General features: G+C 55.1%; 1 protein-coding gene across 2 annotated transcripts in view; it reads right to left on the bottom strand.

The window, feature by feature from the left end:
• Nucleotides 1-917: 917 nt before the first annotated feature.
• Nucleotides 918-23,886, bottom strand: part of SH2B3 (SH2B adaptor protein 3) — a 92,180-nt gene continuing 69,211 nt past the window's right edge. For both annotated transcript variants that reach the window (XM_084649131.1, XM_084649130.1), the window contains exons 3-8: nt 14,829-14,930; nt 12,668-12,759; nt 8,135-8,229; nt 5,096-5,310; nt 4,284-4,455; nt 918-1,450 (exon numbers count right to left, since the gene is read on the bottom strand). In XM_084649131.1, the coding sequence (XP_084505257.1) occupies nt 1,146-1,450; nt 4,284-4,455; nt 5,096-5,310; nt 8,135-8,229; nt 12,668-12,759; nt 14,829-14,930 (981 nt within the window). In that variant the 3' untranslated portion in view covers nt 918-1,145. The remainder of the gene's footprint in view (nt 1,451-4,283; nt 4,456-5,095; nt 5,311-8,134; nt 8,230-12,667; nt 12,760-14,828; nt 14,931-23,886) is intronic.

Raw genomic sequence — 23,886 nt, 5'->3', positions numbered from 1 at the left:
AAGGGGCTCATGTTGCTTCTCCAAAAATAGCAAAAGCACTGTCAAAAACCCAACAGTCAGTGATTTTCCTGAGACCTACAGGTGAGGGGGATACTGGGGAGAAAAGGTTATACCCACTCTGGCTAGAAAACATGACACACAGGGAAGTCGTATTTGCATAGCTTGACTTAACAACCCTCTTTAAATACTAGATCATATTTTGTGGGTTTTTTTTTTTAAATGCAAGCAATGGTGGCTGTTTGTCAACACCCCTCCTACTTTGAAGAACCAAGCTGAGGTAACATATTTGGAAAAAAACTTTTGCTTAACTTCAGACTTGTGCCTAAAAGATTTCAACAGCAGAAAGGAAGTTTTACTTCAAGGCTGTGCCAAGATGTCAGTCTTCTCTTTCGTCCTCTGATCAGTTACGTTAAGCCTCTATTAATAGGAGGAAGTTAGTGTTCACTTTTTAATCGTGGCTAATAGATGTGAGCATTTCTTTTGCCCATAGCTGTAGCAGTGACTTCAACAGCTCAATTGTTGGTTTAAAAATGCAAACATGCTTGAAGTTGAAGCCTGTACGCGCCATATCCCAAAGTAATGAACCCACTCTTACCTTAGCCCTAAGGCTACTGCTCGGTTAGAAATATAGAACTATGACTTGTGCTACTGCAGCACCTTCCTTGGCCATCAGGAAGTGATTTTTCTTTGTTTATGCACAGCCCAGATCAGTAACTTGTCGCAAAGAACGCCAAATCCAGTTTTGTCCAATTCTGTGGCTGTAATGGACCATTCCAGTTTCTTTTCTGGGCTGAGTCGCATCAAAAAGGGCAGTGAAGACCAAAAGCAACTGTGACATGTCTCTGTACCAATGACTAAAAGTGTAGATAGTAGCCTAAAGGGCAGAGAGCCTGACAGGTTAACAGGAATGACGTGTAAACAGTAATAAGAAAGCTTTAATATGTAAAACAGGCCCTTTAACAGGCCTAAGAGAGGGATAACACCCATACTGGAGTGAACAATTTATATCTCTTACCCCTTCCCTTACCAAAAAAATAAATCCCTAATTACATTCTTCTCACAGGGTTCCCAAAATCTATAGCAGAAGTTCTCTAACAAGGCTCCATGCCAAAGTGCGTGGTTTGCACCCCCCCCACCCCATCTTGTCAGAGGGGCGTGTATTGATTGTCAATAGCCCGAATGTGGCCCCTGCCAGGGGAATCCAGCTCGTAGTCAGAGTCCCGCTGCCGGCTGGCATGCGTGATGGCCACATTGCTGTCTCGGAGGCTGTTGGCCAGTTCTTCTGGAGAGGGCACTAGATGGAAGATCTGTTCTGGCTGAGAACTGTGGTGAATGTCATCTGTCATGTGTAGCCGGGGGCAGCTGGAGGGACTGATGCGGGTATGGCTGAGTGCGGAGCTCCAATTCGGGACGGAGAACGGGAGCAAGATGGTGTTATTTGAGCCCAAACCTACAGGGAGAGGGGAGAAATCCAAGCATTAGATAACTGGCCAGGGTACGTGCAGGATCCAAAGAGAAACCTAAGCCATGTTGGGTAAGTTTCCCTGGCTTTGTGCCTTAAGCCTTCTCCTGTGGCCTTCCTAAGCACCTAGCCCTCGATCCTGCATGGACCCTGGCCAGTTATCTAATAGTGGGGGAGGGGCAGCACTAAGGCACACAGAACTGGAGGTGGTCTGTGGTCACTATTGTTCTCCTGTCCAACCTCTCCCTGCTCAGGGCAGCTCTTATTCCCCCTGTTGGCCAAGGTACACAGTGCTGCTGTATACTGAAGAGCTGGCTGCTGAGGCAGAGTGGGGAAAGCTCTCCTCCGATGGGGCGGGCAAACATCTCCTTGGTGCAATTTACAGAGGGGCGGGTACTTCCCCCTAAAGCATCTGTCCCACCAAAAGGGGCCTAGGCAGCTCTTGCTCCGGGGCAGAGGCGTTGAAGCCTGGGGGTGGCCTTGTGTTGCTGCGCTCCACCTCGGGTGACCCGTCCCACGCAAAGGGTTTGGTCAGAACTCCTAAACAGCCTGGTATGAATCAGATCTCCATGAGCCGCCCCTGTGGTCAGTGGTTAGGGCAGCTTCTCTTTTAGAAAGAGGAAAAACACAGCCTGACTTTCAAACTTTCTGTATCGGCAGAGGCACTTCCTGCTCTGAATGCAACTCTTTCCCTCAAATTAGTATTCCCTTTACCAGAGCCACAGGCTCCAGTGTATGCAAGGTCTTTGCTCATTGAAGTTGGCTTCACCCCACATCATGGTAAAGAGCAAAGGGGTCAATTGTTCTCCACGTCTATGGAAGACAGAACAAGAGGTAACCGGCTTAGCCACGAGGAAAAGCTTTCTACCTAAGTGCTGGAGCAGGTTACCGGGGTGACTGTGGGATTCCCATCACTGGAGGCTTTTAAGAACAGGCTTGATAAACACCTGTCAGGGAGGGTCTAGGGTTAGGTAGTCCTGCCTCAGCACAGGGGGTTGGACTCAATCTCTTGAGATCCCTTCCAGCCCATTCCTGTGACTCTAGGGGGAAGCTAGGCGCTTAAGATTTCAGCCACACCATGTTACCTGACCATGCCTTTGGTGGTTTTAAAATGTACTGAAAGAGGATGTGAGTTAGGACACAGCCCTAAACTGAGTTCCTACTCCTTTCATGGCAGTGCTCAGTACTGCTCCCACCCTGCCCTGCCCCTGCTCATCTGACTCTCCAGCTCTTGATCATAAGGCAACTGAATGACATGGCTGGGGGCTCTTTGGAGTTCTGTTTTATCCAATCGAAAACCCTTGGAGCAGGAACATGCCTCTCTAACCACCTGGGAGGTCACAAGACAGCACTCCAGACTTGGTCAGGACCGCAGCCGACCCCCCTCCACTGAACCACGGGGAGGAAGTTAGCTAGAGCCACTCGCTTTGAACTGTGCTCAGGGGAACTCTTAAAAGCACAGCTATTGTGGTGCCGTACCTGCCCTGGGGGTGAAGAGGGCTGTGCAAACTTGTCTGGCTGCCTTCAGCTGGGGCAGCAGAGCCCTTGGGCCTGGGGCCCGCTGCAGGCTGCACGCAGCGGCAGGCTAGTAACTGTGTTTCCTCCATAAACTGAGCATCAAAAGCTTAAATAACCCAGCATGCAATTAGTCCATTGTGACCACAGCAATGCAATTAACGTGGAGAAATGAAAAGCTCTACCCCTCCTCTAAACGCCACCTCGCCCTTCACAAAGGGGCGGGGAGGGAGAGGTAAAAGCATCTTTCACACGTTGCTGTAAGTTAAGCAAGGGCAGAAGCAGCCAGCAGAGCTAGACGCTGCACCTGGAACCTGATGTGCCTACGTTTGAGCCTGTGCTGAACGGCTTCTGTGATTGCAGAGCCCGGCGGGGTAACCCCCAGTGCAGCAGGAGGCTGGTTCTGGAAGCCCGCTGGCTTGGCCTGGCCATGTGTCACACCAGAGAGGTGGGGGAGAAAGTGGGTGGTTTGCACAGATTGGAGCCGCCCGATGTCCCAGGCTCTTAGCACAAAGAGGAAAAGCACTGCTGATTCCCAGCAGTGCGTGTAACGCAAGGGTTGACAGAGAGGCTCCTGTAAAGGGCTCTACCGTTACACCAGTTATTTTTTATCCCAAGTGTCAATCAGCTCCTGCCCGAGTCTCTTCCCTCCCGGGGAAGTGTGGCCAGCACTGTGCCTGTATGACAGCAGCAAGCAGCTGGGTGTTGCCGGGCAGCGTCCCACCTACCCAACGCTGGGGAAAGGGAGGGGAGGGGCAGGATAGGCCTGGGGGCTAGTTGAGTTGAGCAAACCGTACACCAAGCCCACATCCCTGGCCAAAGGGGGCCAGGAGCCACCTTCGATAGCTGCAAGCCATTCACTGAGCACCTGGCTGCCAGCTCTTTCCAGCCAGGACAGGGTCTGCTGAGGCACAAAGATACAGCGGGGGGGGGGGGGGGGGGGAGTGTCAGCCTGATAATTATGGGCGATGCTGAACTCTAACCCCGTGGTATTACGGTGGGCTCCAGCCGCTACTCTAATTAATTAAGCCAAGGGCTAATGCTTCGGCTCAGTTAACAGAACGGATGCGTTGAGCAGCGTCGGCTGCTTGGAACATGGGTGAGGCCAGCCAGCCTGGGGGGCTCGCAGAGAGGAGGGGCTGGCAGCTGCCCCAGGAGCGACTGCCAACTGCAGCTGTGCCCAGAGCCAGGGATCTATGGGGGGGGGGGAGGGGGCAGCCGCTCTCCAGCGGGGCGATGGAGGTGGGGAAAGAGACAAACTTTCCCCTCTGGGCCGTGCACAGGTAGCCCCTCCTCCCCCTTGTACCGTGGGACGAGGCGATGACCACCACGTAGCTGGAGAGCTTGACGTCGCAGGCCGCGCCGCACTCCAGGGGGATGGGGCACCGTTGGAAGTGGTGCAGCATGTCCAGGATGGAGGGGAAGCGCAGGTGCTGTACGTGGCACTGGCCCCGGTCGGTCAGTGAGAGCCGCAGGTGCTGCAGGGGAGATGGGCGGGTTACGAAGCTGCTGGCTTGGCTTGCCGGGGGTGGGGGGGGGTCGTCGGACCAGCCTGGCCTTCGTCAGGTTACATCCTGGGCCGCGAGGGGTGGGATTGTCTCCTGCCCCGAGGGGATGGCGGAGCCGGAGCAGCCATCTTTCCCCAGGGGCTCTGAGCCGGCACCTCGCGGGGAAGGTTTCTGCAGGCGGGTCTATGGCTGGAGATGGGCCAAGGACCCAGTCTTGTGCTCAGAGCCGTCCGCAAGGCATAGGGGCCTCCAAAGGCCGAGCACTGGAGCTCAGGGGAGGCCTGAAAATTGCCCTGCCTCTGGCTCTTGGCTCTCAGCCCTCAGAGCATGGGCCCCGGGGTGGCGGGGTCGGACACACCCAGGGTAGGACGGCCCGAAGCTGAGCAGGAGCCTCCACCCAGGGCACTTTAGAAACAAGGCTGTCCAACTCACCACTGGTGCCACTCTCTGGTCAGTAGGGAGAGAGGGCTGGGTGCGCGGGTGGGGGTTCAGTCCCCTCTCTGAATGGTAGTGGTCGGTGTGTAGAGGGCCAGCTGTCTGTCAAGTTGACCAGAGGGAGGAAGCCCTGAGCAGAAAGCAGGGCTGGCAACCCCCCCACCCCCAGCCCTACCTTCGCTCTTCCTTGGAAATTGAAGGTGAGGACGTATTCGCCCCTGCGGGTTTCGCTCTGTCGAACGAGGAAAACCCCGTGGCCTTCCAGCCCCTGCAGCTGCACGAGCTGGGCGGCTTTGATGCGCGAAATGGGGCCGTGGAACCAGGGGTAGGCCGAGAGGAACTGGTCGGTTTTCTGGCAGGCCGGCTCTGGCTGCCCACAGTGCATAGCGCCTGGGGAGGGAGAACAGCATTAGCGCCATGGCTGTCGGGACGGGCCTGGCGGGAGAAACGCTACAACTCCACCGGCCAACCCCTGAGCAGGGCTGGGGGGCTCTGGGAAAGCGGAACCCTTGGCTACAGCCCAAGTGGGCACAGCTTGACCATTCCCTGGTGGGCCGCACCCCGCCCCCGTGGGAGCAGCGGCTTAAAATCCCCATTCAGCAGAGCAGGGCTCCTGCTCTCTGGCAAGCACCTGGCACAGCTTGGGCAGGACTTGGTGCCAATAAACCATCCCGAGGGCATCAAGCAGCAACAGCCCAACTGGTGCCAATGCGAACATGAGGGGATCTCGCTGGCGCTAGGCCCAGGACTGCCCGACGCCTCGTCCCCCTCATCCTACCAGAGCCATATCCTTGCTTAGCTACTGTCTCTCACCATTACTGTGCGTCACGAGCCTTAGTGAGAGAAACCGCCGACACCCCCCCCCCACACCATCCTGCCATGCCGTGCAACAGGCTCCCCCAGCATGGTTTGGCTTTGAATCAGTCCCTGGCCACTTCTGCTTTTAGCCAGAGCCTGATTTACTCCAGGTCCTTCGCCTTGCGGTACCGGCCTTCAACCGCAGCACAGTGGGAGCTGCGTGACACTGAAACACAGCGTTCAGACTATCAGTGAAACCCTTGTTTCCTGTCAACTCAACCTGAGAGCCAGGCAACCCGAGTTCCTCTTTCCAGAAAACACAGGCACCAGCCGGACGTTTCAGGGTTGGAGCAGGAGAGAATCTCCAGCTCTCCCTGCGCTCTGCCCGCACCTCCCAAAGCAGCTGCCATCATGATTCATATTTAATCGCTTGACTGGAAAGAAGGCAAGAGCGGCGTGCTAATCGGCCCCTCTCGGCTTCGGAGAGGAGCCCGCCGCTGGCACGGTGTTGTGAAGCAGCTTTGTGTGTGAGCGTCTGATAAGCAGTTTCTTGGCAGAGGGTTGGGAGCACGTGTCTTGCAGTGACAGGTGAGCAGAGCGAGAAACTCTCAGAATCCTGCTCTGCAGGGGTCTGAGGGTGCTCAGCTCCCTCCCAGATCCAGGGGCCTTTTAAGGGTGCTGAGTCCTTTGCAGGATCAAGCCCCAGATCAGCAGTTCTACCTGCCTCCCAGACCCACCTGAGACACTCCCTGGGTGATTGGCACTAGCCCCCCCGGTAAGTGATGCCCCCTGGAGCCATTCTCTCCAGCAGTGACACATGGCAGGAGCCCCAGGACTGCTGCAGGCTGGTAAAGGTCCAGCCGCTCCCTGGCTGCTCCATTAGCCCTTGGCGAGGCGTTGCCAGGTGTGCTGGGGCGGAGGAGGTTGGGGGTTTGTAGCAGTGCACGAACTGGGGCCTTTCAAACTCTAATGAGACCGTCCAGCCCTATGACTGCTGCACTTGGAGTCACTCCTAGGGGATTAAGCGGTTAGGAGCTCGCTGAGCCTTTGACTTAGCGAGAACTCCATTTGGGGTGCCAAGGGGCTGGGCAGGGGGAACCAGAGCCCCCAGCACAGATCAGCCACCCCGGAGAAAGCTCGGCCCAACGACTGAACAGTTACCTTCACCAGCCCTCGGGAGCCTGCTGCTGCTTGGGGCCGAGCGCCCACTGAGTGGCTCCAGGACCAGCTCGGCCCTGCTGCGGCTGGGAGAGGGGCAGGGGGCCTGGCTTCCAGCAATGCTTAGGGCATGTTTAAACACCCCAGCAGGTAGGCGGTCACTGGCTGGGGCTATCCTTTACACAGGAGCATTGATTTGTGGGGCTTACAGCCAGAAGGCACCCTGTTGATCATGGAGCCTGAGTTCCTGTGTAACAGGCCAGAGACCTTCACCACCCATTCCTGCAGCAGACCCTGAACACCTGGCGAGCTAAAGCACTGGCCCTAGGCTACCTCTAGTTACTCTGTGATTAGAGACCCAGTCTGAGCCCCCCAATCCAGCACGTTTAGCCCAAAGCGGGGTCGGCTCCTGCTTCTCTGCACCCTCCGAATGCACTGATGGCTGGGGATGAATTCAGGAGTTTCGTGCATGGTGGAAAAGCAGCATTCAGCCCAACACTGGCCCATTTCCACAGGCTCCCGCCCTGCTGTGTTTTTTGCGGTTGCCTCCGTGTTTGGCTCTGGCCTGGGACTCAGCAGATCTCGGTTCTATTCCCACTGAGCTGCCAGGTGACCTCGAGTGAGGCGCTTCCCTGCTGTGTGTCGGTTTCCCCTCCCCCTCCTTGCATGGCCTGTCTCTCTCGATTGCAAGCGGCTCGGGGCAGGGACGGTCTCATGCTGCGTTTGTGCAGCACCCAGGGGGTACTGATTTCTGGCTGGGTGCTATAATAATGCAAATAATTAATCATCCTAATCGGCGTCAATATCAGTATGGTTTGGGGAAGGGTGTCTTCTGAGGTGCCCACCACCTGCAGGGGGGCATAAGGGCAGACCGCTGTAAACACGGGCTTTACACAAAATGCATTCGCATGCTGGCAGCAAGAGAAGTAAACTACGGGCTGTTTGGAGCACCGAGGACATGGCGAAAGAGGTTAAAATGACTGTAAAGCTCAAGTGCATTGTGGGTCTACACCGCTTTGGTCAGCACGAGACGGGAGCAGTGGATGGAGCTCTGGGACAGGACCCATCGCTCCGGGTTCTGTTCCCTGTGCGACCACTGGGTCGGCGTGGGCCCTCGGGCAAGGCACTGAGAACCTGATTTGCAGAAATGCTGAGCACCCACAACTGGTGCTGGGCTCCCCTACCCCACAGGCCCTTTACCCCACTGGCACTCAGCGCCCTCACTTTGTGTTGGGGCTCTCCCATGCAGGGCACTCACCTTGGGTAAGGGAGTCAGCGCTGACAGTGGCAGGGCTGGACGTCACAGTGTCAGAGAGCTGGCCTGAGAGCAGCTCTACATCGGCTCCCCCGGACCTGCCAGAGAGACACAGGAAGGATGTCACGGCTTCCGCCGCCGAACCCAGGTGGAGAACCGGCTGCTCCGCTCGGCAAAGCACCAGGGTGAACAGGAGAAACACAGCTCCCTTTGTGCAAACGTGCCAGGCAGACACACTGCCTGGAAGGGAACGTGACAGCTCAGCCGCTGCCCAGAATTCAGGGCTCGCGAGGACACAAAATGCTGGGAAATTCCAAGTGGTTTTTATGAATTAAAAAAAAAAATCCAGTGGAAACAAGTTTCTAAACGCTACGGCGCTGCAGCACAACGGGGTCCTAGTGCACGGGCGTTCCCAAAGCCATCCTGAGCAACATCCCCAACCGGCTGCAGGGCCTGGGCCATCGGCCAGCCGGCCCAAAGGAAACACACTGCAGAGCTGCAACCCCCCTGCTCGAGTCGCAGGCCTCACGAGTAACACAGGATGGAGAGAGAGAGAGATGTGTGGTTTTAATTGCGTGCACACACACACGCTGGCCCTACAGAAATGATAGAAATGTCCCCTGACTGTGGGCAGGTCACAGCCCTGCTTTCTGCCTCAATTTCCCCATCTGTCTACCACCTGTGTGAAGGGCCTTCAGGCAGCAGATGGGGATGCTCAGGGGAGGAGAGAAAGGATGGTGTCATTCATCTCACTGGAGTGCCCTACTGGGAGGGGGCTGCCTGGCCAGCCAGGGCCGAGTATACGGGCAGCCTGCAGAACAGTGGAGAAATACAGTGCTGAGCTCCTTGAGGCTAACGAGACACAGCTGCCAGCCCTGGAGCTGCCCCAGGGGCCACTCAGTGCACTGGAGCAGCCTGGGAGACACCTTTGGCTTGCAGCAAATGCTGCGTTCAGCCCCCGCCCTCTCCCTGTGTTTGAGGTGGGGGCAGGTTTCCCTGTGGGACTCCGCTCCCTCCTCAGGTGCAGCTGTGAACGCGTGGGACGGGGCTGAGGTGAGCACCCAGCACAGTGGGGCCCTGCTCCTCTGGCACAGCTGCGATGCAAACAGGAACCGGAGGAAAAGGGCACATGCTGTCCTGGAAGTGCATCAAGTATCCCCAAAACACATGGGGGCGGGGAGAAGACCTCAGGGACCCCTGCAATGGTGCTGGGCCCTCAAAGAACTACCTGAGCTGCCCCTGGCCAGACCCCACTATAGGGGGTGGTTACAGACCCTCCCCGACTCCCCTGTGTCAGGGACCATCCCCACGTGCACAGCAACCCCCCTCTCCCTGGCCCAGACAGCCCCCACCACTGCCCCAGCAGCAGATGACACTGGGGCGGGGGCAGACTTCTACCCAGCAGGGCGCTGCACCTAGATCTATGAGCCCCATGGTCCCCCAGGCTGCCAGGGGCTGTAAGGCCAGCCCGAGGGCGCTGACATGGCTGGGGCTGATGCTCCTGGTGCAGTCAGGACCGAGGTTCTGACAGGCGCTAGGCCCTCGGGGCCGAGGGATGGGGATCCGGGGCCAAGGGCTGAAGCAATCCGCGGGGCGTCAGTTGGGCCGGAGTCCAAGCGAGGCGCGCAGGAAGCAAGCCTGAAGTCATGGGAACAAGAAGCAGGGCAGGGACCGGGGGAGCAGAGCACTCCGTAAATCACAACAGGGCTTGGCCCTGACATGCTGCAGGGTATTTCAATAACAGGAAGTGCCTTGCTTGCAGGACTGGGCGATAGCCGGGGCTTCCTTCCCAGGGGGCGGCACTGCCCCTTTGCTGCACCAGCCAAGTACCCCTCAGAGCCAGGGCCCCCTTCGCCCCTGGCTTTCCAAGCAGGGATTTGGGAATCACGCCAGCCGGCCCCTTCCGGGCGCTCTGGGAACACAGGCTGACAGCTCCCCCTCACGAGCCAGGGAACCACAGTCCAAGGCCCAGAGACCAAGCTCACGGAGCGCAGCAGCACAACCCAGCCTTCGGGGCTCCCTGCCGGGCCCTGCCGATCCCTTCCAGCTCACTCAGGGCTTGGGCTGAATTACTCCCCAGTATAGTTCCCGAGCCCCATGTGAGTTACACCAGGGATGCGTCTGGCCCAGCATGGCTGGGCTGGCTTGCCGCTAGCCCAAGGGAGCCCGGCCATCACCCTGAGAGCCCAATTCCCACCCAGCAGGGGGTCAGGACGGGGCAAAGCCCGCGCCCCTGTCCTCAGTCAGCAGCAAGGCCCAGCCTGGGGGGACCCACAGGGATGAACATGGCCTGGGAAACCGTCAGCTCCACCTTCCTGGCAGAGCAGGGCTGGCGTCAGCCCAGGCAGCCTGAGGCGTGAGTGCGTCCCTGGCAGGAGCAGAGCCACGTGCCTGTGGGAGGAAGAGCCTATGAGAGGAGATGGCGCTCAGGGGCTCCTGCGAGGCGGGACAGGAGAGCAGCCCAGCTGGGAGGTGCGATGCTCCGGGCAGCAGCTTGTGCCGATGCAGCCCTGCTTGCAGGGCCCCAGCTAGCCGGCCCTTCACCTCCCTCCCTGGAAGCACCTGCAGCGCATGCCCCATGGCCCCACTTGCAGAGCTCTCCGGGCAGTGCAGGCTGGTGCCAGTGGGCACAGGGACCTGCCGTCCGCCCAGGGAAGGGAGCCATTTGCTCTGCCCTGCCCTCACTGCCATCCCAGCAGCAGCACGCAGGGGGTGGGGAACCCCAGTTCCCACCCAGCCTTACAATCCAGCCAGCCTGGCTCCTGGCAGGTGTTCAGAACATCTGGCTCTGGCCACTTGTTAGGAGGGCTGGCTGCCAAGAAAGTCTTGGCTGGCACTTGGGGGAATCCCCGCCCACCCGGGGGCAGGCTCCGAGCCGCAGTTGCAGAGGAGGCTCTGGGGGCAGGGGGTGTTTCCGTTTGCAATGCAGACCAACCAGGGGATCCTCAGCTGGCGGGGGGGGGCTGCCTGCAGTGCTTTAAATGCTCCCCCAGACAGCTGGGGGCTCAGGCATGGGCACTAACTCTATGACAGGCATTTACGGCGGCACTGGCCAGCTGTATTTCCATATTAGTGCTCGACCCAGGTGGCTCTGCCAAGTGTGCCAACATCCTAGTCTCTGCCACCGGCGGGGGCTTCGCACCAGGGTGCTGGATCCCGAGGACCCCGCCCTCTGTGGGCACTGATCCTTTGCTCACTTGGCTACCAGTCACATGCGCTCACAGCTGCCACTGGGCCTTTCCTCTTGGCAGAGGGCTGGTTGCAGACAGCCATGAAAACACCATGGTTCTTGCACAGACTTCCTGCTCCTCCTTCTGCAGCTGCTGTGTGGCTTGACCTCTGCAGGACCGGCCCAGTGCGGAGGCAGGGACGGTTTCCAGGACCCTGCCCAGCTCTGCGGGAGTTCAGGGCTCTGCAGTGCATGGTGGGTAGGAGCAGGTTCCATGGCTACCTCGCTCCCTGGATCGCCTGCCTATTGCCCACACCGAGGGGCAACCGATGTCACCTTCCTTTCCTGGAGACGCTCGTTCGCTATCAGCTAGTGGTATTGTGGGCTGCACTTCAACCGGTTGCCCGGCAGCCCCGGCTCCCACCCCAGCCCCATGAGCCAGTTCCCCCTGCCCGTTGTGCTGGATTTGAAATCCAACATTTGCAGCAGAGAGAGGGCAGGGGGCAAGTGGCCGGGGAAGAACATGGGCAAGTCTCCCGGCAAGCTGCATGGCACCGGCCTAGTCTCATCTGCCTTCCCTGGCTGCAGGAGGCTGGAGAAGCCAGGCCAGCCACGCTGCATCCTCGCAAAGGGCCTGGGACTGTGGCTTGTAGCACCTGTGTCTTGATGCAGCTTCTTCCTGGAGCCAAGATCTGGGCACATGGAGCCCTGGGGCCTGGCAAAACTGTTGGCAGACTGGCCTAGAGAGGCTCACTTGCCCAGCTTGGCTTTGCCAGCCACGGCTGCAGGCTCCACCAGTGACTCCCCTGCAGCCCTCGCTCAGGGTGGCTGGAAATCCCGGCCCAGAGACTCCCCTTCTCCCCGGGCCCTGCATGGCTCAGGCAGGGGGACAGCTCTGCCCGGTCCAATCCAGGGCCTGAGCCCCTTCCCTTCCCTCCGACTCCAAGGGGAGCCAAAGGCCCAGAGCACCCAACAGGACTGGGCCCTACATGGGCAACGTTTTCAGGAGCTCAGCTGACCTGCCCCGTGCATTCGAAGGGGCTCAAAGCCACCCAGTCACCAAGAAGCTACGAGAGCCAAAGGTCGGTGTCCTGAGGCCCTGGGGGTGGAGTTTGGATCCAGGGGAGGGTAACAAGGGGCAGCTCCTCCACAATCTGGCCTGGGCATTCCTTCAGCTTTGCATGGGGAACGTGTGCACAGACGATGCCCGCTGAAGTCTCAGGCTGAGGCCCAGCCCCCGGGGAGGGAATCGCACCCATCGAGTGTAAGTGTCAAGAGCCATCTGTTCCCAGTGTCACATGAACTAGGGGTCAACCAGCTGCTGCCAAAATAAGCACCCGAGCAACTGGCCCTAGCTTGGTCCTTACCCTCGGGTCATACATTCTTTGATTTCGGCTGTCCAGGAACTCAGCTGCTGCTCGTCGCCAGCCTCAAATACAACGTCTGTGCAGTTATTCACCTAGACAGGAGAGAAGGGGAGTGTTGGACGGACTCCTTGTGGCATGAAAACACAGCTATCCTGTCCTGCCTAGGTCTCCACGACCTAGCCCACAGGAGCGGGGATTTCCGCTTGGATCCTGAGAACCAGCTACAGTATCACTTCCTTCGCAGGCTCTCCCACCAGCCCCTGGGAGTTCCCTCTCTGTTCTTCCCTCTGGCTCTCTGCTTCCCTTGCTGGGCAGCCGTCTCCAGTGGAAATGATTCACAGCCTCTGCAGCAGAAAGGAAGGGGAGGAAGGAAACTCTTGTGGGGAAGGCTCTGGCCCCAGGGCGGGGAGATCTGGGCCACTTAACTTCCTAGAGGAACTTGGCCACTTATGGCCTCATATTCCACCTGCCCCTCACTGGGCCCCCATGTCTGGACGGCACAAGTGACTGTGGTCAGAATCTTGTCCCTGCAGTCAGGGAACTGAAGAGCAAGTCCTGCACCATGGCCCCTGGAGCCAGCGGTTCTCAAACTGCAGTGGCCCCCAGACGGCTCTGCAACTTGTACCAACTGCTTTTGTGGGCAGAGGACAGGATGTGCCAGCCCCCGGAGAGAGAGGACTGCTCGGGGAGAAGGAGGTCAGGCAGCAGAGTGGCACCAGGAGCGTAGCAGATGAGAGGGGGAGACGTGTGCTTTGCATAGGGCAACCCCAGCACAGACAGGGGCCAGAAGCCCATCTTAACGCCCCCGTGTGGCTGTCACATCTCTGGGAGCCTTGGTCCCCAGTCTAAGGATGGGAAACCTCTACCAGAAGAACAGGGGCAACTAGGTGCCCACAGCGGCATGGGCGCAGCTCAGGGGCCTGGCAGATGTGCCTAGAGGAGAGGATACACGTGACAGACTGTTCTCCCAGCTCTGGGATGGGCAGCAGGCAGAGAAGGGGACGACAGTCTGGGGAGGGGCTGGTGTCAGCTCAGTCGTCCCCTCTTGGGGAAGGAACGGGCAACCCCTGCTGTGAAGAATCTGGTCACTGAAGCCTCTACAGAGCAGCAAGGAGGGCAGGCATCAAAGAGGGGGTGACAGACGGCAAATCGGCTCCTGCAAGCCCCCAGCCTGGGTTGCATCTACCGTCCTGCTGCTGGTCTCCAGGGGGCCAGATCCCAGCCCAGTGCATTGTCCACACAGAGAAGTACTCTGCATCTAACGAGCATGACTGTGAGCTGAGAGGAAGCTACGAGGGAGGGCAGCGGCCTGAAGGAAACACCTAGTCCAAGCCAGCAGCACCCACTCCCCCCCACACCCTCGCAGGCAGAAGAGGAACTGAAATTTGGCATCAGAGCTCCAGCAGACACGTGCTGTGAGAGGAGAAGCAAACCCCAGAGCCTGTGATGTGCCCTGAGGCAGCTGCTGAGCTGGTGCAAGGAGCTGCTCACCCAGGCAGGAGCCCAGATCTGCTCGACCTGCATGCTCGGCCTGCAGGCCCTGGGGCTGTTTGAACAGCACCTCCGGGCCCCATTTGGAACGTGACGAGGCCGCGTGTCCTGTACACGCCCCGGAGCTGTCTCCAGTGACAGGGCCTCTGGGCTCCCCACCCCAGGCTCAGGAGCCTCTGCCGGGCCCCTCAGCGCTAGCAGGAACAGAGCTGCAGATGCGGCAAGGCTCTGTCAGCGGGCACCACTGGATGACAAGCGGCAGGCACTGGCTGGCACAGCACAGGTGTTAGCCCTGTAAAGTGCCCCTGCTGTCCCTAGGCTGGTAACTACTGGCCTGTTTAAACTCAGACCGCTGACAGGGGCAGAGAAAGAGACACAGGTGGAGCGTAACAAAGGGCCGCTCCTAACTCACGCACCTGAACTCCCAGAGCTGCCCCGAGTGCTCCGGTAACCCTGCCGGGAGAGGGCTCAATCCCGACCGAGAGCGGTCACGTGTTGGGCCGGCCCTGGAGTTTCACAGAGCATTCGCTCCCTGCTGCAGGACTCTGTCCGGGGCTCAGAGACAGGCAGGAGAGCTCTCTCCCCCCACATCCCAGGGGTCACTGCCTATAGAACCCTAGTGCCGGTCCTCACAGGCCTTCCATAAGGGCAGGGAAGATGCGGGCCCTACCTTGAGTACAAAGGTGTTCATGTTGTCTGGCATCTCGAGGCGGGTGCATCTCCGGATCTCTTGGACAGCAGAGCAGGCCATGAGCAGCTTGGGTTTGGAGCACTGGAGAGAGAAAGAGATCGAACGCGCGTAACCAGAACCCTGGCATCAGGAATGACACAGAGCCACCGGGAGACGCTTAAGGTTGGGCCTCATCCTTTGTGATGCTGAGCACCCTCTACTCCCACTGCCCGGCATGGGAACGGAGGGTGCCCGCACGTGGCAAGAGGTGTGCTGCAGGGAAAGCACCGAGACCTGCTCCTAGCAGGGGAGGAGGGGGAAATCACAGACTTTGGCTCTCTGCTGTCCTGGCTGAATTGATACTAGCAACCTTGTGGTGAAAGGTTCTGGGTCCTGCTTCCTATCTCCAGGGCCATCCAGCATATCGCCCAGCAGAGAAGTACGCTGTGTGCCAAGATAGTAATATTCTATGGAGAAAGGTTAAGCTAGTAAACAGTTCTCATCTGCTCTGCAGCCCTGCATCTTGGCTGCTGTTCGTGACCCCTGCTGGAGCCCAATTTGGCTTCAGTTAAATGAGACAAACTTCAGAACAACTTCTGAGGCAGCCCCTGGCATTGCATTTTAACCTCTACTGTCCAGATCTGCAGAAACACAAACCAGTCCTTTGTGCTTAAGCAAATAATTGGCACAAGCTACCAAAACAAGGCAGCGGCTCTGCAAGGAATCACAATCAATATATTGCACAACATCTGGCCCCAGTACCCTCCTCTCAGACACGCGGTGCAGTCAGCTTCCTTGCAATCTCCTAATGGGATAAAAACAACAGACACCAACCGGCCTGAAGGCAGCTGATCTCTAACACATGAGCTGTGCTCTTTCTCCTAAACTTGCAAATCTGGGCTCCTTGCTTTACCCAGAGAAGAGCTTCAGAGCCTCATTGTTTACCCCTTTCAAGATTGACATGTGCAAGCAATTGCTTTTTAATCAACAATAACTATGGGAAAGTACTGCAAAAGTAAACTACATTACCGCATGATATGGTTCCCAGATGCAGGCTAAGTTTCCTCCCACAAGTCAGGGCTGCCAACTTGCATGGCCCTGCTGCCATAGGGTTCTCTAGGCCTTCCAACCTTGGTCATTCTTGGAGAACTAAATGATCAGCTTGATTTTCAAATCCCTATTTATAGGCCAGACTGCACAGAGCACGAGTGGAAAAGGCACCAACATTTCCAGGCCTGTTCTCAATTAGGCCTTTTGTTGTAGTCTGAAACACGGCAGTTTTGATGCTGCAAATCAGGACCCAGTGCTCACCCAGCATGAAAGGTTCGCAGGCCTCCTGATACCCCTGGGCAGAATTCTGCAAACAGCTGTAGAAAACAGAAATTATCTGTGGCGGGACTTCAGTGGAGTTACACCAGGGGAACGCTGAGCCTGTGGACTTGAAAATCTGACATGGGATGCAGCTCTTTAAGCTTAAAAGGCATGATCAAGATTTGGCAAAGTGGTTAGTGATGTGGGATGCCCAACCTTAAAGGGGCCTGCTTTTCTGGGCATGGATGATCAGTGTTACAAGCGTGCTCTCTGTTGGTGTACATGTCAAGAGTTAGTTAACAGATAAGGTGCCAGTAGAAAATACACAGTGTCACATGGGTTTGCTATGATGAGAATGTCGTTGTGCCCTGCAAATGGCTCCCTTTGGGCAGCTCTTTCCATCTGCTCTAAAGATGGGGTCGGAAGCACTGGGAGGCCCCTTTAAGATGCCTGGGGTTGGGCACCCAAACTCAGTAACCACTTTGTAAAATCTTGACCCGTATGTTTTTCAACCCCCCGCCCCCCATTTTGTTATCCAAGTGACTAATTATGCAGGAGAGGATTAAAACTCCATGAATCCTCAACAGCAGAGTTTACTTTTCACTGTGCTTGTTGTTTGTTTAAACCCAGATTTGGCCCCAGACAAAGAGACTGGAGAAGAACTCGGGCCATTCACTTAGCACAACGAGAAGACTCTCAGCCAGTTCCTCTCTGGCAAGAATTCCCACAACCAGCATCAGCAGCACATCCTCATATTTTCCTATTCCCAGACATCTAACGAAAAAGTGCCTGGGTCCGATCTATCCTGGCAGCCTTGGATACATTCCTGACTCTCGCGTGGGCTGCTGCGCTGGCCTCTAACTGAAACATCTGTCAGAGGACACCGAAAATCCCGGAAGGTGTAAAAAGGATCCTGGGAACTGCTGCTGGGCTGGGCTGCTCAGCTGTGGTTTAAAAGAACCAGCACTTCTTCCCTCTCCCCAGAAGAAATTCCCCCGAGCCCCAGGCTCTGGGGACCCCTTAAATCCTAGTTATACCTATATAGGTGTACATAAAATCTCCCCACTGTATTTTCTACTGCATGCATCCGATGAAGTGAGCTGTAGCTCACGAAAGCTTATGCTCTAATGAATTTGTTAGCCTCTAAGGTGCCACAAGTCCTCCTTTTCTTTTTAGTTATACCTATAGGTTTTATGGGGTGCTCAAGGCTTTTGTTGGCCCGCTCCAGGGAGGGGAATTCCACCCTAGGAAAGCTACGCAGATTCGTTTAAATAGGCGGAGTAAGCTAGTGGAAGGAGCCAGTCAACCTGACTTCAGTAAAAGAGCAGGGGCCCAGACAGCCCCGCTGCAGGAACATCATTGGTCAACCCTCAGAAAGGGGAGGGACCAGAAGGAAGGGGACCAACTAGTCAGGTGGGGTAAATCAAACCGGGGTAAGAAAGGGGAAGTGCCAGTCTGTTGGAAATCCTGGGATGGTGGGTGGTCTCCCAAAGCAACAAAAGGCCTGTCCCCGCTGATGAGGGACAGCCACAGGGGTCTCTCCAGAGCAGGTACTGCCCGGGCAATGGCAAGGCAAACAGCTCCCACCCTGTCCCACCATCACCTGCCCCGTTCCAGCCTTTGCTTCCAGCAAGGGGGGACAGTTAATACTAACTCTGGAGGTGGTTTCTGAGCTGTGGGCACCCATCCACTAAAACCCCTCATGCTTCATGGCATGAGCCAGCCACTGTGAGGGGTCAGGAAGGAACTTTCCCTAGAGGCAGGGCACGCCCTACATGGCAGCTAGGGGGATTATCTGCACCTTCCTCTGAAGCAGCCTTGTCAGACAGGATGCTGGACGAGGGCTGAAGGAGCACTGCTGTGATCCAGTTGTGTTAACATCAGTAGGACTAATCACTGGGGAGGAACCTGGAGCAGAAAGAAACAGACTCAAGGGGAAAAACTCAGAGGGGATCAATTTCCATTTGTCAGAACAATGTGGCTTTTCAGATGGGCCTGTATGTGTGAAAACAACTAGCGTCATTATTACTTCGTCTTGAAACTAATGAGCCATTTTGAAAACCAGGTGAGCAAAGCTGGTTAAAGGAAGGAAATCGAGGCAGCGAGACCCCTTAATACTTTTACCAGAAACCCTTCGCTTCTGGGACCAGTTACCAGCCTCAGCAGATGATCTGGGTTTTTCCAGCAGGATCTGAGTTAACATCTTTGGTTGGGATGAGCTGCATGATTCATTGGTATCCAACAGAGCAGCAAGAAGTAATCCCTGCAAAGCTGCTAACAGATGGTGCCTTAGAGGCCAGTGCAGGAAGCGTCCCTACACGAGATTGTCCAGCCCTTGAGAATTGGGACAACTATTGCCCCAAAGACTGGCCAGCCCCATGCGGAGAGACTGTGTCAACACGGTATTTAGTGAAGGGAAAAAAATGGTGAACAAGTGCAATTATAAATGAACAGTGGCAAAGCTGGCTTGGTTCAGCGTCTGCAAAATCCCTCGCTCAGACGAAACACAGAGATTCAGTCCGACGTCCTGAACTTGGGGCAGGCAGGCGCTGGAATCTCAAACCAAGGCAGCGGGGAATTGTGCTTGTCAGTTTCACACACAGATTGCTCAGCCAGCCTCCTCCAAGCAGGGAGGGAAATGGCCACGGAGCTCACAGCCAGGAGAAGAATGAGGCGCAGGGGATTTACGGTCCCTCAGTGGCTAGCCAGGCCAGGCCTCATCCCCCACACCACAGCGGGATGGGAGTGACGCAGAACAAAACCAGTGACAGAACTGAAGTGAGAGGCTATGGTGCGGTACCAGGGCAGAAACTGGGGAGCGCTGAGATGTTCTGGGAGCTCGGCTCACTGCTCCAGCCTCTCACCCCCCGGCCTGGCTGATCACATGTGCCGACTCCCCAGGACACTTCCAAAACCATTGGGAAAATGTCCCCATTTGGGTGCTCAGAGCAGGCCCAAGCCTCCCAGCACTTCCCAGCACTGACCCTTCTGCTCCCTGCATGGCTTCCTACCTATCTCAGGAGCCCCATGGAATGAAACGCCCTGGACCGGCGTCCCCACTTGGATGCACCAGAGTAACTCCATTGACTAGGGCAGGCTGTTACAGAGATGAGGTGGGTGAGATAATATCCTTTATTGAACCAGCTTCTGCTGGGGAGGGAAATGAGTCTCTGGAGTGAGTTAAAACATTTCAGCCTAGTAAACTGGGACTGGTTAAAAAGAAAAAAAAAACAAGAACAAAACAACATCCAGCTCCCTGTGAAGTCTGACAAAATACAGATGTGACAAGTGACTCCACCCTGCAGTTCTCACCAGGCAATCTGCATCCGATCAGGAGAGTTCCGCATTGGCTGGTTTTAAAGGCTTCTCGTCTGCTTGGGTTTTGGACATCAGGTCTTTGGCTCTCAATTCCCACTGGAAGTCACTGAATGGAATGGTCAACAGTATTGGGCTCCCAAATTCCATCTGTGCCTTTGAAAATCACCTCCCTTGTCTACACGAGCAGACTCCATGGACAATTGGAAGGATGAAGGCATCCCAAGTGCCACAGAAGTGAATCCCAGTTAACAGATAGGGGAAGTGATTTTGATTCAGACTGATCAGAACTCTTGACTCCTGACTTATTTTTCTCAGCAGCTGGTTAGGAAAAAAAGCCTCCTTGTTAAGGCTTCAACACCTCCAACCTCTTCAGCTGAGGACAGAGAAAGCTCCCTAGAAACATCTCTGAGTCATCCAAACAGTTCTTCAGCAAAAAAGAGGGGGCAAGATGTGGCTAAGTCAGACCACAAACAGAATCTCCCTTCTCCGTCTAGGAGGGCGGAGGGCATAGTAGACCCTTATCAAAACATACAAAACAGGAAGAAAGGACACAAGGTACTGATCTCTCCCTTGCATCTCATATTCCAGCATCAGAGGCCTCACACAGCTGGGGATGAATACAAATATTCCAGATCTCTAGGAGTCTGTGCCAGCCTTGCAGAGTTTTAACCTGACTCACTTGGCTCCTGGGAGAAAGCATGGTGTGGATTTCAGGTTTGGAGCAAAACCCAGAGCAAGGAAGCATTTGTCATGTGGTTGGAGTTTTGCAATTCAAGTTCTCCCCAGGTTGGGCGGGGTATAATTTTAACATGGTAGCTTGAGCTCAACTGGGCAGAGGACATGGGGGAGCTTGCTTCTAGACCTCATCTTACCAGGCTGTAGGGGATTTAAAAAACAAACAAACCCACCCACTAGTTGCATTTTTAGTTAGTAGAAAATGTTCAAATCAGGCCAGCCAGATTCATTGTCATTTAAGGCATAGAACAGGTCTTTGATCATTAGAATAACAGGACCAGGGTTTAAATGGTGCCTAGACCTTGGTGGCCCAAATGTATGTCACCCACAGATAGTGGGTTAAAATCCACTTTTATTTAATCATTTATGCAGCTTGCTTGCTTTTTGGCTTTTCACTGAGGGGAAAACAGGCCAGCCAATTTCAGTTCCTGGTTCTCAGGCATTCGCACAAAGTTGCAAGGACTTTGTTGCAAACAGCACCTTCACATTTACGGCTGTGCAAACAAACCCCGGGTTCATACAGAATTTAAAAATAAAAATCACAGAAACTTTTACAGTGACCTGACATTTTCTAAAAGCCTCGTTATTACGAAATCGGTACCTGGGACATGCACTAACCCGGTGCTGTCTCTTTAAAAGCCGCCCTCTTCTATAAACAGCACGGGGGCCTGACCGGAAGAAGCTCGAGGCAGCTGGCGTCACAGGAATTGCCGTGCAATGTACAGCTCCACAAAGGGTAGAATTGACAAAGTGACCGGAAAGTAACAATAACAGAAAAGGGAGGTAAAGCACTGCGGTTAGAGAGACAAGAAATACAATATGCAATGGAATGAGGCCCACTGGCATGGCAGAACAGGGTCCTTTGGGACACCTTTATTTAACAAAAACCTGCACTCCAGTATTCTCGGCAGCAGTTCTCACGGATTGCACCAGTGCTCATGTGTTTTCAGCTGTCAACAAGAGACCGCTGGGGATGAAAGACACCCTAAATACGCCCTCCCTAGGAGGTTAGCTCATCCACCTTGCTTTGGGGATAAAGTAGGAGAAACAGCATGAAAACGAAGCCACCTAAAAACCAAATGTTGAAGGCCAGACGTAATGCATGACAAATACCACAGTTTTCAGAGTAGCAGCCGTGTTAGTCTGTATCCGCAAAAAGGAGTACTTGTGGCAACTTAGCGACTAACCAAGTTATTTGAGCATGACGAAAGCTTATGCTCAAATAAATTTGTTAGTCTTTAAGGTGCCACAAGTACTCCTGTTCTTTTTGCAAATACCACAGTGTTCTACAGTACGGGCCAAACTACACTGAGGATTCAGAAAACCGCTACAGCTTTGTACAGGAACAGGCCCAAACACTAATCCAAATGACTGCAGTAATGGCTTAGCCCCCTGTAGCAATGACAGGGTACCCAGAAGCCAGCAGAGTATATCCTTATGCTGTCCTACAATTGTGAGAGAGTCTGAACTCTTCAGCTTTACACCCAACTAGGGAAATGAGAAAACAAAAGAAAAGCCCCAGACTGACACAGCAGATTTGTCTCTCTGATCTTTGGGCCACTGGAGACATGGGTTCAACTCTGAATTGGGTCACATGGGTCTCACCTCAATGCAATCTGCAGGTCTGTCAGCTGAGACAATCTAGGAGGCTAACGAACCTGGGGGTTGATTGTTTTTTTAAAGCTGTGGTTCTGGGTTCTGTCCTCCGAGAGCTCTCAGCACTGCAAGTCATACAGGACTGAAGTTCTGGAGGAGCTTAAAAGCCGTTTTGTTTGAGGAAGGACTTCCCCAGAGCGCCAGAGGTGTTACTGGGGGAGATTCCTTCAGAAGAGCTGGACTGAGCCAGCACACCTTGCCCTGCACTGGCCATGCTGCTCAGTCACGGAAATGCAGCTACCTCCAGAGTGGCACAGGGCAGCTATTAAACAGCTGACAGCAACGCTGTACAGCATGTGTTAGGATGAGAAGAGATGTTTCATTACCTTGACCAGGGGGAATGCAGGTAAAATGCAATGAGGCCTGGACACTGGACAAGTCCCTAGTCCCCCTTAGTCTCTTCCAAACACAGGCATTGTTTATTACAGTGCTCCTGCTTGGACAACAACATTTCTTTCCAGACCCCAGCTCTAGCCTTTGAATCCCTCCTGTCAGGCAGCCGCTACATGAAAGCACAAAGGAAATGAAGAGCGCAGAGGATGTAGCAGCTGACAAATCAATAGGCGTTGTGTTGCAGGACTAGGTAAAAGCGAGAATACAGCCTCCAACGGATTTTGTTCCCATTGTGTGGAAACAAGCAATCCTGACACATCAGAAATGGGATCTCAGAAGCTGTGCATGCATTAAAAGCAAAATGGCCATGGCTGATAGGAGAGGCTGTCTTATCCCAGTTCTCGTCCAACACCCTGGATTTTAATTTGGGCTCTTCGCCCTTCTCCCCAGATCAGTTGGGAGAGTATGAACCACAGGGCTAGTCACTCCCTCCTCCCCCAGCGTAACTGTTACAAACCACAGCAGCTGTTTCCTGATATCTTGCATGTGAATCCCACCGCCCCTCCAGCAAGGCCTGTAGATTGGTCAGCACAGTATCTGCAGGGGTGACATGCAGGAGGAATGTGTTCTGGGCTCAAAGGGGCAGTGTCACGAATCAAGACATTTCCAGAAATATTCTCAAGGTGGCAGGGGACACACGCACAATCTCTCTCTCACACACACAAATCAATATGTATGCCCACACACAATCTCAACACACACACACACAAATATACTCAATGCAGTAATACGTGCATACCATATTCTGAATGCTCTTTACCAGTTATTCCAAGGATAGTGCTTCTAGACAAAAGAAATGCCTGTTTTGGACTACATTACCCATAATCCTTAACCAGAAACGGGGCAGGGAGATTCAGGCTTCAAAGAGCCAACTGGACGGTTGTCAACAAACCTCAAGGGCTCTGTCTTTCTTCTCAAAGAACCCACAACCCCCACATGTGCACATTACATCACAATGGAGAGTGCAGAAGGGTGGCACCTCTCAACACCGTAGGGGTTGCATTCTGCCTCTTCCCAGGTCTGGTTCGCGAAACACTGCTTCTCATGCTAACAAATGCTGCGCAGCGTCGCTGCCAGCCGTGAAATAGCTGCCAGGCTCCACCCTAGAGGCAGCTGCATTTGAGTGACTGCACAGTGGGGACTGTTCTGGATGAATCAGCAGTATTAGAGCATAAGCTCTTTTGGGCACAGACTGTTTGTTATGTGTTTGTACAGCACCTAGCACAACGGTCGTGCCGTTTCGGTGCCATCACAATATACATGTTCAATAACAAGGGGTTTCTGAAGCCTGTCCCCCCAGGAGCTGCTCTCTGAAGATTAACTGCCCTTCAGTTTCACTTCAGGAGGGAGGGATAGCTCAGTGGTTTGAGCACTGACCTCCTAAACCCAGGGTTGAGAGTTCAATCCTTGAGGGGGCCATTTAGGGATCTGGGGCAAAAAAAATTGGGGATTGGTCCTGCTTTGAGCAGGGGATTGGACTAGATGACCTCCTGAGGTCCCTTCCAACCCTGATATTCTATGATTCTATGAATGAGACAAGCCAGCCCTGCTTGGAGCCATGCAGCACTGCTGGGCAAATGAGCTGCCCGTCCTTGGGATCCAAGAATGCTCTAAGTATGGTACTTACACAGCTCCCATCACCACA

This window comes from Lepidochelys olivacea (genome assembly GCF_965140295.1).
Source record: "Lepidochelys olivacea isolate rLepOli2 genome assembly, chromosome: 15".
Taxonomy (NCBI): Eukaryota; Metazoa; Chordata; order Testudines; family Cheloniidae; genus Lepidochelys; species Lepidochelys olivacea.
Note: the sequence above shows the minus strand (reverse complement) of the source record. Positions and strands in the feature narration are given on the sequence as shown.